The 12,312-nt window shown below is 36.3% G+C and overlaps 1 protein-coding gene across 7 annotated transcripts in view; it reads left to right on the forward strand.

Annotated features, from left to right (window-relative positions):
- Positions 1 to 12,312, forward strand: part of tim (timeless) — a 200,764-nt gene that overhangs the window by 122,214 nt on the left and 66,238 nt on the right. For all 7 annotated transcript variants that reach the window (XM_069836319.1, XM_069836323.1, XM_069836324.1 and 4 more), the window contains 6 exons: positions 191 to 369; positions 3,032 to 3,160; positions 3,556 to 3,792; positions 3,896 to 4,022; positions 8,644 to 8,743; positions 11,312 to 11,504. In XM_069836319.1, the coding sequence (XP_069692420.1) occupies positions 191 to 369; positions 3,032 to 3,160; positions 3,556 to 3,792; positions 3,896 to 4,022; positions 8,644 to 8,743; positions 11,312 to 11,504 (965 nt within the window). The remainder of the gene's footprint in view (positions 1 to 190; positions 370 to 3,031; positions 3,161 to 3,555; positions 3,793 to 3,895; positions 4,023 to 8,643; positions 8,744 to 11,311; positions 11,505 to 12,312) is intronic.

Consider the following 12,312-nt stretch of genomic DNA (forward strand, 5'->3'; position numbering starts at 1 on the left):
ATCGTTGATGGTCCTGGTAAATTAGAATGTATGTGTATTATTATTACATTATGTTTTAGGAATTCTTTCACTTCGATTGCAGTTCATATGGGTCTACTTTATTTTGAATTTAATTGAAACTTGTTAATTATTTTCTGTTGCTCACCTGCCAGATGAATTAAAATTATTGTTGAAATGTGTTACCATGCAGGCAAGCACTTCACATAGTCACCATCAGTCCCGCAACTGGCAGTCTGAGACAACGGGAAGCCAGAAGCCAGACTTTCCTTCTTCTTCTGAAATGTCAGATTGTGGTTATGGGACTCAGATGGAAACTCAGAAATCTATTTCTACTTCAAGTAATGAAGATGAAGGACCTCATGCTAAGAGGTATGAATACAGGTCTCACTATAGAAAATGTCTATGATACAACAGTGTTTCTGTTTTTATTCTCTTTGTCATTTATCAGTTACAAGTTTGATAGAACAACAAAGGAGACAGGTACATTCGTGGAAAGGAAAGTGACCTCATAGTGGTCATGTAATACAGCTGTACCGAAATTTTGCATTATACTATTTTCATTGTACCAGAACAATGTAAGGAGTCCATAATCGTACCTATCTTTAAGAAGGGGGACAAGACTAACTGTAGTAACTTTCGAGGAATATCACTTTTGTTGACGTCGTACAAAATTTTGTCCAATATTCTTTTGAGAAGATTAACTCAATATGTAGGTGAAATTATTGGGGATCATCAGTGTGGTTTTCGGCGTAATAGATCGACTATTGATCACATTTTTTGTATTCGACAGATAATGGAGAAAAAATGGGAGTATAAGGGTACAGTACATCAGTTTTCATAGATTTCAAAAAGGCATATGACTCGGTTAAGAGGGAAGTATTATATGATATTCTTATTGAATTTGGTATTCCCAAGAAACTAGTTCGATTAATTAAAATGTGTCTTAGTGAAACATACAGCAGAGTCCGTATAGGTCAGTTTCTATCTGATGCTTTTCCAATTCACTGCGGGCTAAAGCTGGGAGATGCACTATCACCTTTACTTTTTAACTTCGCTTTAGAATATGCCATTAGGAAAGTTCAGGATAACAGGCAGGGTTTTGAATTGAACGGGTTACATCATCTTCTTGTCTATGCGGATGACGTGAATATTGTGAATTTTATTAGTAACAACAATGTAATTTATTCGTCACAACAATAATTCCTTTCTACAATTCGCCTTAAACGCTCTCGTCAACAATTGGATTTTCACTGAACACAATATTCGTTATAAAACTCCACCGACGACAATGACAATTTACTTGGACTAGTACGAACAACAATGAACTGTTAATCTTAACTGATATTTACAAAGCACTATTTACAAATCAGAACTATCAGTTCTCAGTTCACAGTTCTTCTATCTCAGTCACTCGAGTCCACAGTATCTCGAACCACAGACCTTCAGAGACAGTTCACTGTACTCGAACTCGGATCCCTCCAACTGCGGTCCCTGCACTCGAACTCAGGTCCCTCCAACTGCGGTCCACTGCACTCGAACTCAGGCCTTCGGATGCTGACGCAGATGCGGACGCACTCTCGAGTCGAACTCCGGTTTGCTTGACTGGCTTGCTTGCTCTGGCTTACTCGCTGACTGAATAACTGAAAACTCTACAACAACAACAACTCTCTAGTTCGCTGGCGCCTGCTCTTTTATAGCAAAATCATAGTTGCGAGAACCTTCTACAGGTGTGTAGAGAATTATCTCAATATCTCTACATCGACATTTCTGGAAGGGCCGGGAAGGTCCGTTCCCCCTTCCCTCCGTAAGCAGCTGCGCGCGCGGACTCGTCGCGTGACGTAATACACCCTCTCTCTACTCTCCACCGCGCGACGTCACTCAATGTTCCGTGGAGCCTGTGCGATCTGCTTTCTTGCGGGACGCTGGTCGTGAGTTCGATTCTCACGTCGCTGTCACAATATGTTAGGAGAAAATCCACAAACGATTAGGGAAAACACGGGAATTTTACTGGAAGCAAGTAAAGAGATAGGTTTGGAAGTAAATCCCGAAAAGACAAAGTATATGATTATGTCTCGCGACGAGAGTATTGTACGAAATGGAAATATAAAAATTGGAAATTTATCTTTGGAAGAGGTGGAGAAGTTCAAATATCTTGGAGCAACAGTAACAAATATAAATGATACTCGGGAGGAAATTAAACACAGAATAAATGTGGGAAATGCCTGTTATTATTCGGTTGAGAAGCTTTTATCATCCAGTCTGCTGTCAAAAAATCTGAAAGTTAGAATTTATGAAACAGTTATATTACCGGTTGTTCTGTATGGTTGTGAAACTTGGATTCTCACTTTGAGAGAGGAACATGGGTTAAGGGTGTTTGAGAATAAGGTGCTTAGGAAAATAATTGGGGCTAAGAGGGATGAAGTTGCAGGAGAATGGAGAAAGTTACACAACAAGAATTGCACTCATTGTATTCTTCATCTGACATAATTAGGAACATTAAATCCAGACGTTTGAGATGGGCAGGGCATGTAGCACTTATGGGCGGATCCAGAAATACATATAGAGTGTTAGTTGGGAGGCCAGGGGGAAAAAGACCTTTAGGGAGGCCGAGACGTAGATGGGAAGATAATATTAAAATGGATTTGAGGGAGGTGGGATATGATGATAGAGACTGGATTAATCTTGCTCAGGATAGGGACCAATGGCGGGCTTATATGAGGGCGGCAATGAACCTCCGGGTTCCTTAAAAGCCAGTAAGTAAGTAATGTGATTATTTGAAAATAAACTTCATGAAACATAATTGATAAAAATAATAGAAGAATGTCTTGTAACACTCCTATGAAAGTGACCAGTTTTACTTACTACTGGTACACAGATATTTCGTACATAATTTTAACTATCCCAATTTTCATCATTTTTACAAAATGAATATATTGGTATTAAAAATTATTTTTCTGCATGTTGCTTAAGGTGTACCTACTGATAATTTGATTCACTAATACTTTTCGTTCTTCTCTTTGTATTTCAACAGAACATCAAAACATAGTCACCAAAAACCTCTTATTATGCAGAAAGTTCGCTACAATGCTCAACAAAATATTATTTTACAAGATAAAAAGGAATGGAGGCGGAAAAAGCTTGTTAAAAGAAGCAGAACAAGGTTGGTTTATTAATTTTCATGAAGTAATTATAGATGCATGAAGAGGAGAAAGTGGTACAGTACTGTTAATGCAACAGTGTGTGTTTTGAAAAGTCATTATTATACTCAGAAAGAAATTATGGAATTAATTATAATATGCTAGAAGAGAGGAGGTAAAGTTACTGTATCGATGTGTTTTTATATTTATTGAGAAGCAGATTATAAGATACTGGCATGTCTTTTAGACATGCGTTAGCATTTGTTGTTACATTATTTCTGTATATCAGAGTCACATGAGTACCAGTGCTGGAGAAAAGAAGGTGTAAGGAAAAAAGTAGTGGGAAGAGATTGGATATGAGAGGGAGGGATGTGCTTGACTGATGCATATACTAATTGTTATATGTCTTTCTTTTAAGCATGAATGTGAAGGCACTTTTACATCATACTCCGACAGACGAAGACATCTCTAACTTGCTGAAGAAGTTCACGGTAGACTTCCTACTGAAAGGTTACGGCTGCCTGGTCGAGGATCTCCATCATCAGCTTCTGAGGAGCAAGCAGAGTGTTCAGATCGACACCTCTCACTTCTTTTGGCTCGTTACCTATTTCCTGAAATTTGCCGCTCAACTTGAATTGGAGCTGGATCACATAAGGCAAGCTCATACTTTCAATTGTATGCACACTAATTTTCATAATCTGATTTTACATTTTTGTATATTTATGATTCTCTGTATTATAAATGCGTTTGCTTTTCAGGCCTGTACTGTCGTTTGAAATTGTATCATACCTGACCTTCGAAGGTGTGAACCTTTGTGAACAGCTGGAGTTGGCTACGCAGCAACAAGGCAGTGATTTAAAGCCTTGCCTTCGCAGAATGCATTTAGTAAGTCAAAACTTGTAGTAGTATTATTTTATTATTATTATTATTATTATTGTTATTATTATTATTATTATTATTATTATTATTATTATTATTATTATTATTATTATTATTATGGGTGAAATAAGGCAGTTTCATACCAGCATTTGTATTCTTAGCATTTTGTATTCTACCCCCCCCCCTTTACCCATTATAGTAGGCCTACTAGTATTCGATTGAGAGGGTTGATCAAACACAAGATTTCATTACGGTATAGCGATCTGTCAGTGTGATATGGTATTAAATGCATTATTTTTCAACTAGTTTCATTCCCAATTGACTCATTTTCCATAATGTGTGATTAGTTTACACAAAGAAATCACATCCTCGCCTTTTAGAAACCTTGTTACAGAATGTTTGATGTTTTCATTACATGTATGTATGTACTGGTATGTATTTATTTACACTGCAAGTGGGCAAGCACCCGGTGGCAGTTATATACACAATATAAACAATACACAATACAATAAGAATACATTATACAATTTAACACAATAATTACAATTAATAATAAAACCTAAAATAACCTAATTTTAAAATACAACCTACATAAGTTTCAATAGACTTTCACTTTACTCTCATCTCACTCACTGTAGTGGCACTATGACGCATTTCACTGACACTTTAGGACACATTTCACTGACACTATAGAACACATTTCATTGATGCTATAAATTATCACTGATTGGAACTATTCACTGCACTGTAAAACCATAACTTCACTGACTCACCACACTTCACTGATACAACAGCTCAAATAAGACAGATAATTAGGTACACCCTTATGCATACTTATAAACAGAACTACATTTAAGCTAAACATTTCTAGTCTAAGACCTCATACACGCTATTTTTAAATAATTTACAAATCAAACCAAGGGAGTAACTCGTGCGACGGTTTTTGTGGTGGGAACACGTTGGGCGCCATTTGCGACGGTTTTTACCTGGTGGTATTGTTGATGTTGTTTATCTTCTTCTCTGTCGCGTCGCCGGCAGAGGAGAAGTCCACTAGCTCAGTCACACGTCGGTGGATGCTAGAAGATCTTGTCCCCCGGTAGAGGAGATCTCTTCTCAGGGACCTGGTGGTTTTGTGGGCGTAGGATATAATGCGATGTTCGTCGTTCTCACGAAAAGAAACCAAGGAGTAGAGTTCCACTAAGTGTATTTATTCGGCTCACTTCCCTTGCTTGAGTCCAAGCGACGGAATACTGGCTGTTGTCTTCCGTGTGATTTCGGCTTCTCGTCTAACGCCAGTTTAAAATCGCTGCTGTCACTTTTTGAGTAAAACACAAAGCTAAAAAGTGCGAAATCTATACTTTATCACTTCGATCGGCTGGAAAACTGAGAATGATAAGAAATACACGATCGGAACAAGTGCCGGAAATATTATTAATACTCACGCGATCGACTCACAGGCCGTAAATTATATAAGTGAGTAGCACGCCACTGGCCAGCAGTCTTCTGACCAAACACACGATCGGCTCACTAGCCGGTGATATTCTGAGAAAATACACGCTCGGCTCACAGGCCGGCAATCGTCTGGGGGCACGCTCTCGGCTCACGTCCTTTTTAAATGCTCACTAAGGTGACGCGCTCACCAGACGCTACTATTGTTTGCCAGATACAAACAACGCTACCAACGCGTTCCTAGACAGGAAAAACCCCTTTATGCTATACTAAAGTTCAGTAACCTACCTCGCGTCTACTGGTTTTAAATGCATTAGGCGCCTGTCAGACTGAGTGAATAAGGAGCCTATTACGCGGTTCGCTGATCCCCGTGGCGTAGGTTAAACAGACATCTCAAAGAAATATAGAAATATCAAAATGAAACTATACTATAACTTATATAGGAGAAAAAATATCTTACTATTGCCGGACCACCCGACTACAGCTTCACTCGTCAGGCTAAGTAAGTACATGTCGCCTTAAAAAATTAAATGTTAAATCTCACCTTAATTTTAATTTGCACTTTATACACAACTTTTTAAAGTTATTCTTGAATCTCCTTAAGGAAGGACAGCCCTCAAAGACCGCTGCAGGTAAGTCGTTCCAATCATTTATAGTTCTATTTAAAAATGAGAATTTACCTACATCCGTTTTCTGTTTCCTACATTTGACTTTAAAATCATGATCGTTCCTACCATAGTACGTTGGCTTTTCTAACAGAGCCGTTATGTATACCCATGCTTTCTGACCTAGATACACAATATGTGAAATATGTTGAAAGATAACATGGAAGTCACTAGGAACAAATGGAATGTACAAGATTATTCAAAAGTAACTTACGTTTTGTCGTCGCCATAACCTTCTTAAGAATTAAGATATACACAAGACAAGAACACACTTATACTCGTAAAGATATGGGGTTTATTGGATTCAGTTTAAATACTGAATATGTCCGCCATTTGGTTCTTTAGCAAGCAACAATCTTTCTTCTATGTTGTGAACAGCATTTACTAATAGATCTGGTGAAATATCTTCAATTTGTTGCGAAATTGCATACTTTATTTCGTCGGTAGTCTTATGATTAGGTGAAAAACTCAGTCTTGTAAATAATCCCAGAGCCAAAAATCTGCTGGATTGATATCAGGGGAACGCGCTGGCCAGGTGTTAGGAAAATTATGTTTTGTAAAGTCAAAACCATTGTAAAACACAGTCAATGATAGTGATTTAAAAATTCAATAAGAAGTAAATTTAGTTTTGACATATTATAAACAAAACCTGTTACCATGTTAACCAAAACTAATGAGTGTGATAAATGAACAAATCCCTTCGGAATATGTATTATATGTATTTCTCGTGTTAAAATCTATTGTACCTGGTTAACATGTTTCGGCCTATTATTTTTTTTATCCAATGCCACCAGGTTGTCTTTTCGACATTTCTGGTCTTCTCTCCTGGCCGTGGCTTAGTTGTAACCCACTTCTGAGGTTGGGGCGCCTGGAAGGCAGAGTTACATTACCCCGATGATGTGACAGGATGATTATGATAATGTGGTGCCAGGAGAGGTCTTAAATCTAAACTTAACCTAAATTCCAGACCATGGACGAACATAGGAATAATCCCCTTGAAGGAAAAATTCCTGTGCTCTAATTCCTTCGATTCCCGGGACCTCATGAACTATAGCCAGAAGCTCTGACCACTAGACCATGAGGCTGTAATATAATATAATAATATAATTGTAGTTAAAATTTTAGTACTTTTAATATTAATTTCATGGTGCAGTAATACTGAAGAAGCAAAGTTAATTCAGCATTCATAGAAAATGTCAATTATCATCAGTTTCCATAATAGGATCATGAGTAATTTACTAGCTAGACACAGAAATACAAATAAAGGTTGTGTAATAGTAACAGTCCCTAGGTGAAGAGGTAAGACATAGCTTGTTTCTTTCGGCCTATTATGGGCCTTCTTCTTGAGTTCTGTAGAAGGCTCATAATAGGTCGAAACATGTTAACCAGGTACGATAGAATTTAACACGAGAAAGACATATAATACATATTCCGAAGTGATATAGTGTTAAAAGCTATGTAATCAAGATGTATAAGAACAAATCCCGTTGTTTGATACATACAAATGTGTTACCATTTTGTGTCTACGTTAATTTTTAAAAATGTTACATCTATTTCAAAATGTAACTAACTTTTGAATAACCCTATGAAATAAGCCAAACTTAGAGGTTTTAGTTTTTTATAATCTGTTATTTATCAAATATGAGGTTATCTAGCATCGTTGGAATTGGTAATAGATGGTATTCAGCAGGACATTTCTATTCTATATGTAGTTGGGGAAAACTTGGGAAAAAAAATCCTACTAGATAATCAGCCGAGGCAGGATTCGAATCCATATCTGAACTAATCCATAAACTTGTAGACAAATGCTCTACCGCTGAGCTATGCTACTGGCTTAAATCTTGGTGCTTCAAGACTATTTTAGATATTTCTGAAAAATAATTGAGGAGCGTTTTTGCAAAAGTCGATAGATGCAGAAATTTTCGAAAGTGAGTTACATATGGATATCGTATGTTTTCTACCTCCGGAATCGATCAATGAAATCAGATTTACCAAAACTTGATTCATACCGTATGTAGAGACTAGCAAACCTTCCAGGTTTTTTCAAAACTCGATAGATCCTGTCACTTAGTGTAATTTCTGTAAAATCTTGATTTCTGCATCTATCGACTTTTGCAAAAACGCTCCTCAATTACTGTTGCCTTGTAAAAATCTTGTAACAAGTTCTCCTTTTGCTATGTCGTATGTTGGAGAAAGATGACACTGTAGCTGAAAAATCTGAAACGGTCGACCTGAGGCGTGGGTTGGAATCCTGCCTGGGTCAGCTACCTGGTTGGGTTCCCACTATACACAGATTCCCAATAATTGTAAGATGAATGTTGGTAAATTCATGGCGAATCCATTGAGTCATCTTTCCAAATTCCATCTCATTATAATCAACTCCACCACTGCTAGACAATCTTGCAGTTGATACAGCGTCGTTACATAACCAATTTAACAATGTTTTCCTCCTACCGAACTACTGAATTTCCTGGAGTATTTGGCTTATTATTGATGTGAATTTGAACTTTTAGGTTGTAACTGCAATCCGAGAATTCATTCAAGCAGTCGATACATACAAGAAAATAACTCATTTGACAAGAGAAGATAGAGAACATCTTCTGGAGCTCCAATGTAAGTTCGTCAAATTACAGCTTAATTTTAATTAGACTGTTTTATGATGCTAGTAGTAACTTACTTCTATTACTTCCTATTAAGGTTCTTTGGTATATGGTTCTTGAATAAAAGTTCTTATTTACAGACATATTTACAGTTAATCATATGTAATCAATGCAAATTAAATTTTAAATCAGTTATTTTTGTAGTATGTGCACAGTCTGTCTTTTGTAATTCTGTGATGTGTTTCTCTGAGACGTCTTGCACATAATTTTATAGTGAATATGATATATTTTCAGTTGCAGCCTTACGGAATAATTTTTAGGACCTTTCCAAACTTGTAACATAATGTACAGTAAACCTCGATTATCCATTGCTAAAAAAGCATCATATTTAAGTGGTGTACACTGAGACTCGTATTACGCCTGGGCCACATAGGCCCAAACCCCGAGGTGGCAAATCTGTAGAGGCAGCAGAATTTTGAGAAAACAAAAAAATCGAATTGAAAATAAATGTTCGATATGTTCTTAATTGGATTGTATTGCATTCGCATGTGCTTCAGATAGTGGCATATGTTTAATTTTTGTTGCATATATATATATATATATATATATATAAAATTTAAATGCTAAATGTCTTAAATTTGCGCAAATTTTTTTCGAGCCCATGGGTGTAGCACTACCTAAATACAGAGCTATGTACACTATATAGTAATAATTTATACCGCTCTTTTTTACTTTCTCCATTGTACCTACCACAATCACTTAACTTCACTGGGTGCATAACTTTCGTTTAGTTTTCTGTCAAGGTTAAATAAACACTTTCATCGTCTTTGGACTAACATAAAAATTACACTTCGTATCCCCTTGCTCGAATATTTCTTTGTGGTTAGTAAGCTTAGAATGAACATTAGAAAGAAAATTATTGTAGAAAATTGCAAAATAAAAAAATAATTAACTTTTAAAGCATCTTAAATGGCACCAAATAGATTTTAATCCATTAAAACGGATACCTGTAGTCGAGATTACACTGTGTAATGTCATAAAAATTAATAACGTAATTGTTTGTTGATAATTCTTTTGTTTTCTCACTAGTGTATTTCATTACCGGTACTCATTCATTATAGTTGTCTACAAGCATATTTTATGTTTTTTTCTTTTAAAAATATTTCGTTTGTTCGTTTTAATGATGGTCCTTTGTCTATATAAAAAGAGAAAATGAACACCACTGCTTTGGATTGATTACAGTGTAGGGCAGACAATCATCAGTGTGGTTTTAGGCGTAATAGATCAACTATTGACCAGATATTTTGTATTCGACAGATAATGGAGAAAAAATGGGAGTATAAGGATACAGTACATCAGTTATTCATAGATTTCAAAAAGGCATATGACTCGGTTAAGAGAGAAGTTTTATATGATATTCTTATTGAATTTGGTATTCCCAAGAAACTAGTTCGATTAATTAAAATGTGTCTCAGTGAAACGTACAGCGGAGTTCATATAGGTCAGTTTCTTTCAGATGCGTTTCCAATTCACTGTGGGCTAAAGCAAGGAGATGCACTATCACCTTTACTTTTTAACTTTGCTCTAGAGTATGCCATTAGGAAAGTCCAGGTTAACAGAGAGGGTTTGGAATTGAACTGGTTACATCAGCTTCTTGTCGATGCGGATGACGTGAATATGTTAGGAGAAAATCCACAAACGATTAGGGAAAACACGGGAATTTTACTGGAAGCAAGTACAGAGATAGGTTTGGAAGTAAATCCCGAAAAGACAAAGTATATGGTTATGTCTCGTGACGAGAATATTGTACGAAATGGAAATATAAAAATTGGAAATTTATCTTTTGAAGAGGTGGAGAAGTTCAAATATCTTGGAGCAACAGTAACAAATATAAATGATACTCGGGAGGAAATTAAACACAGAATAAATATGAGAAATGTCTGTTATTATTCGATTGAGAAGCTTTCATCATCCAGTCTGCTGTCAAAAAATCAGAAAGTTAGAATTTATAAAACAGTTATATTACCGGTTGTTCTTTATGGTTGTGAAACTTGGATTCTCACTTTGAGAGAGGAACATAGATTAAGGGTGTTTGAGAATTAGGTGCTTAGGAAAATATTTGGGGCTAAGAGAAGTGAAGTTACAGGAGAATTGAGAAATTTACACAACACAGAACTGCACGCATTATATTCTTCACCTGACATAATTAGGAACATTACATCCAGACGTTTGAGATGGGCAGGGCATGTAGCATATATGAGCGAATCCAGAAATACATATAGAGTGTTAGTTGGGAGGCCGGAGGGAAAAAGACCTTTGGGGAGGCCGAGACATAGATGGGAAGATAATATTAAAATGGATTTGAGGGAAGTGGGATATGATAGAGAATGGATTAATCTTGCTCAGGATAGGGACCAATGGCGGGCTTATGTGAGGGCGGCAATGAACCTCCGGGTTCCTTAGAAGCCAGTCATCGTTTTGGCATGGGCTCAAGTCCCGTGACAAACATAGCAAACATTACATCAGCTGTTGGATCAGCTATATAAAGGACGTTGCTGAGATATATATTTATTCTTTTCAGTGCAAATTGGAGCAACAGAAGATTTGAAATGTTTGTTTGTCCTTCTCATACGACAATACAACCCCAGTATACAGAACAAACAGTACCTCCAAGACCTCATTGTAACGAATCATATCCTGCTTCTGTTCCTGGATAACGTTACCAAACTACCAGAGTACAAGGGCAACACCAATCTGCTAGAGCATATTAAACAGTAAGTCTGATATTTTTTGTTCTGTCTCGTCTGTATTTTGATAAATCGTAGTGTAGTTGCTTTTCTTGTCCAGTGCACATATATTTTGATCAGCACCTTTTCTAGTTCTCCGGTAAGTAGAGAAAATCTTGCCTTATTTTCTAAAGAAAACTTTATTTTTAGAGAAGATGTAAGAAGTTGCAGTGAGGATTTTCTTGTTATGTACAGTGACATTTTGTTTTTATGAGTACTGCCTTTCGTGATAGATTTTCTTTCTACAAGATATAAATTAGAAAAGACAAGTTAACTCTATACAGTTTTACCTCTTTGAAATTGAAGCTCACTATTGAAATGTATAAAATGAGCTTTTTATTATTATTCTACAGTATGAACACCTTACACGAGACAGTATATTTTAATTTACCCATTTGTAAATAATGCCAGCCCATCTCTCCTCTACTAAGATGCGGTCTCTGCCGAGTTCATTGCAGCTGCTTTTAATCAACATGTCGGCCTTCTTTCATTGTATTTCGTGTAAAAATTCTATTAAAGTTCCGAACATGAAGTTTCAAGTTTAAAACCCGAATTTTATTTCACATAAAAACACATATTTTCACAAAAATTATGTAAATACATTTTTTCAGGAATTCTATTATAAACACATAAATCTTGATGTTTTTTTTACTTAAATAATTTTTTTACAAGAACTTTTAAACATTTTAAAACTAAATCAATTATGTCACTCGGAAGTACGTTATCTTTTTAAGAATTCTTGGTTGCTTTGTGTTTCTAAGCGCTGTGTGGTGTATCCGTGGTCCATTTTTGTAAT

The sequence above is a fragment of the Periplaneta americana genome, chromosome 9, assembly GCF_040183065.1.
Source record: "Periplaneta americana isolate PAMFEO1 chromosome 9, P.americana_PAMFEO1_priV1, whole genome shotgun sequence".
Lineage (NCBI taxonomy): Eukaryota > Metazoa > Arthropoda > Insecta > Blattodea > Blattidae > Periplaneta > Periplaneta americana.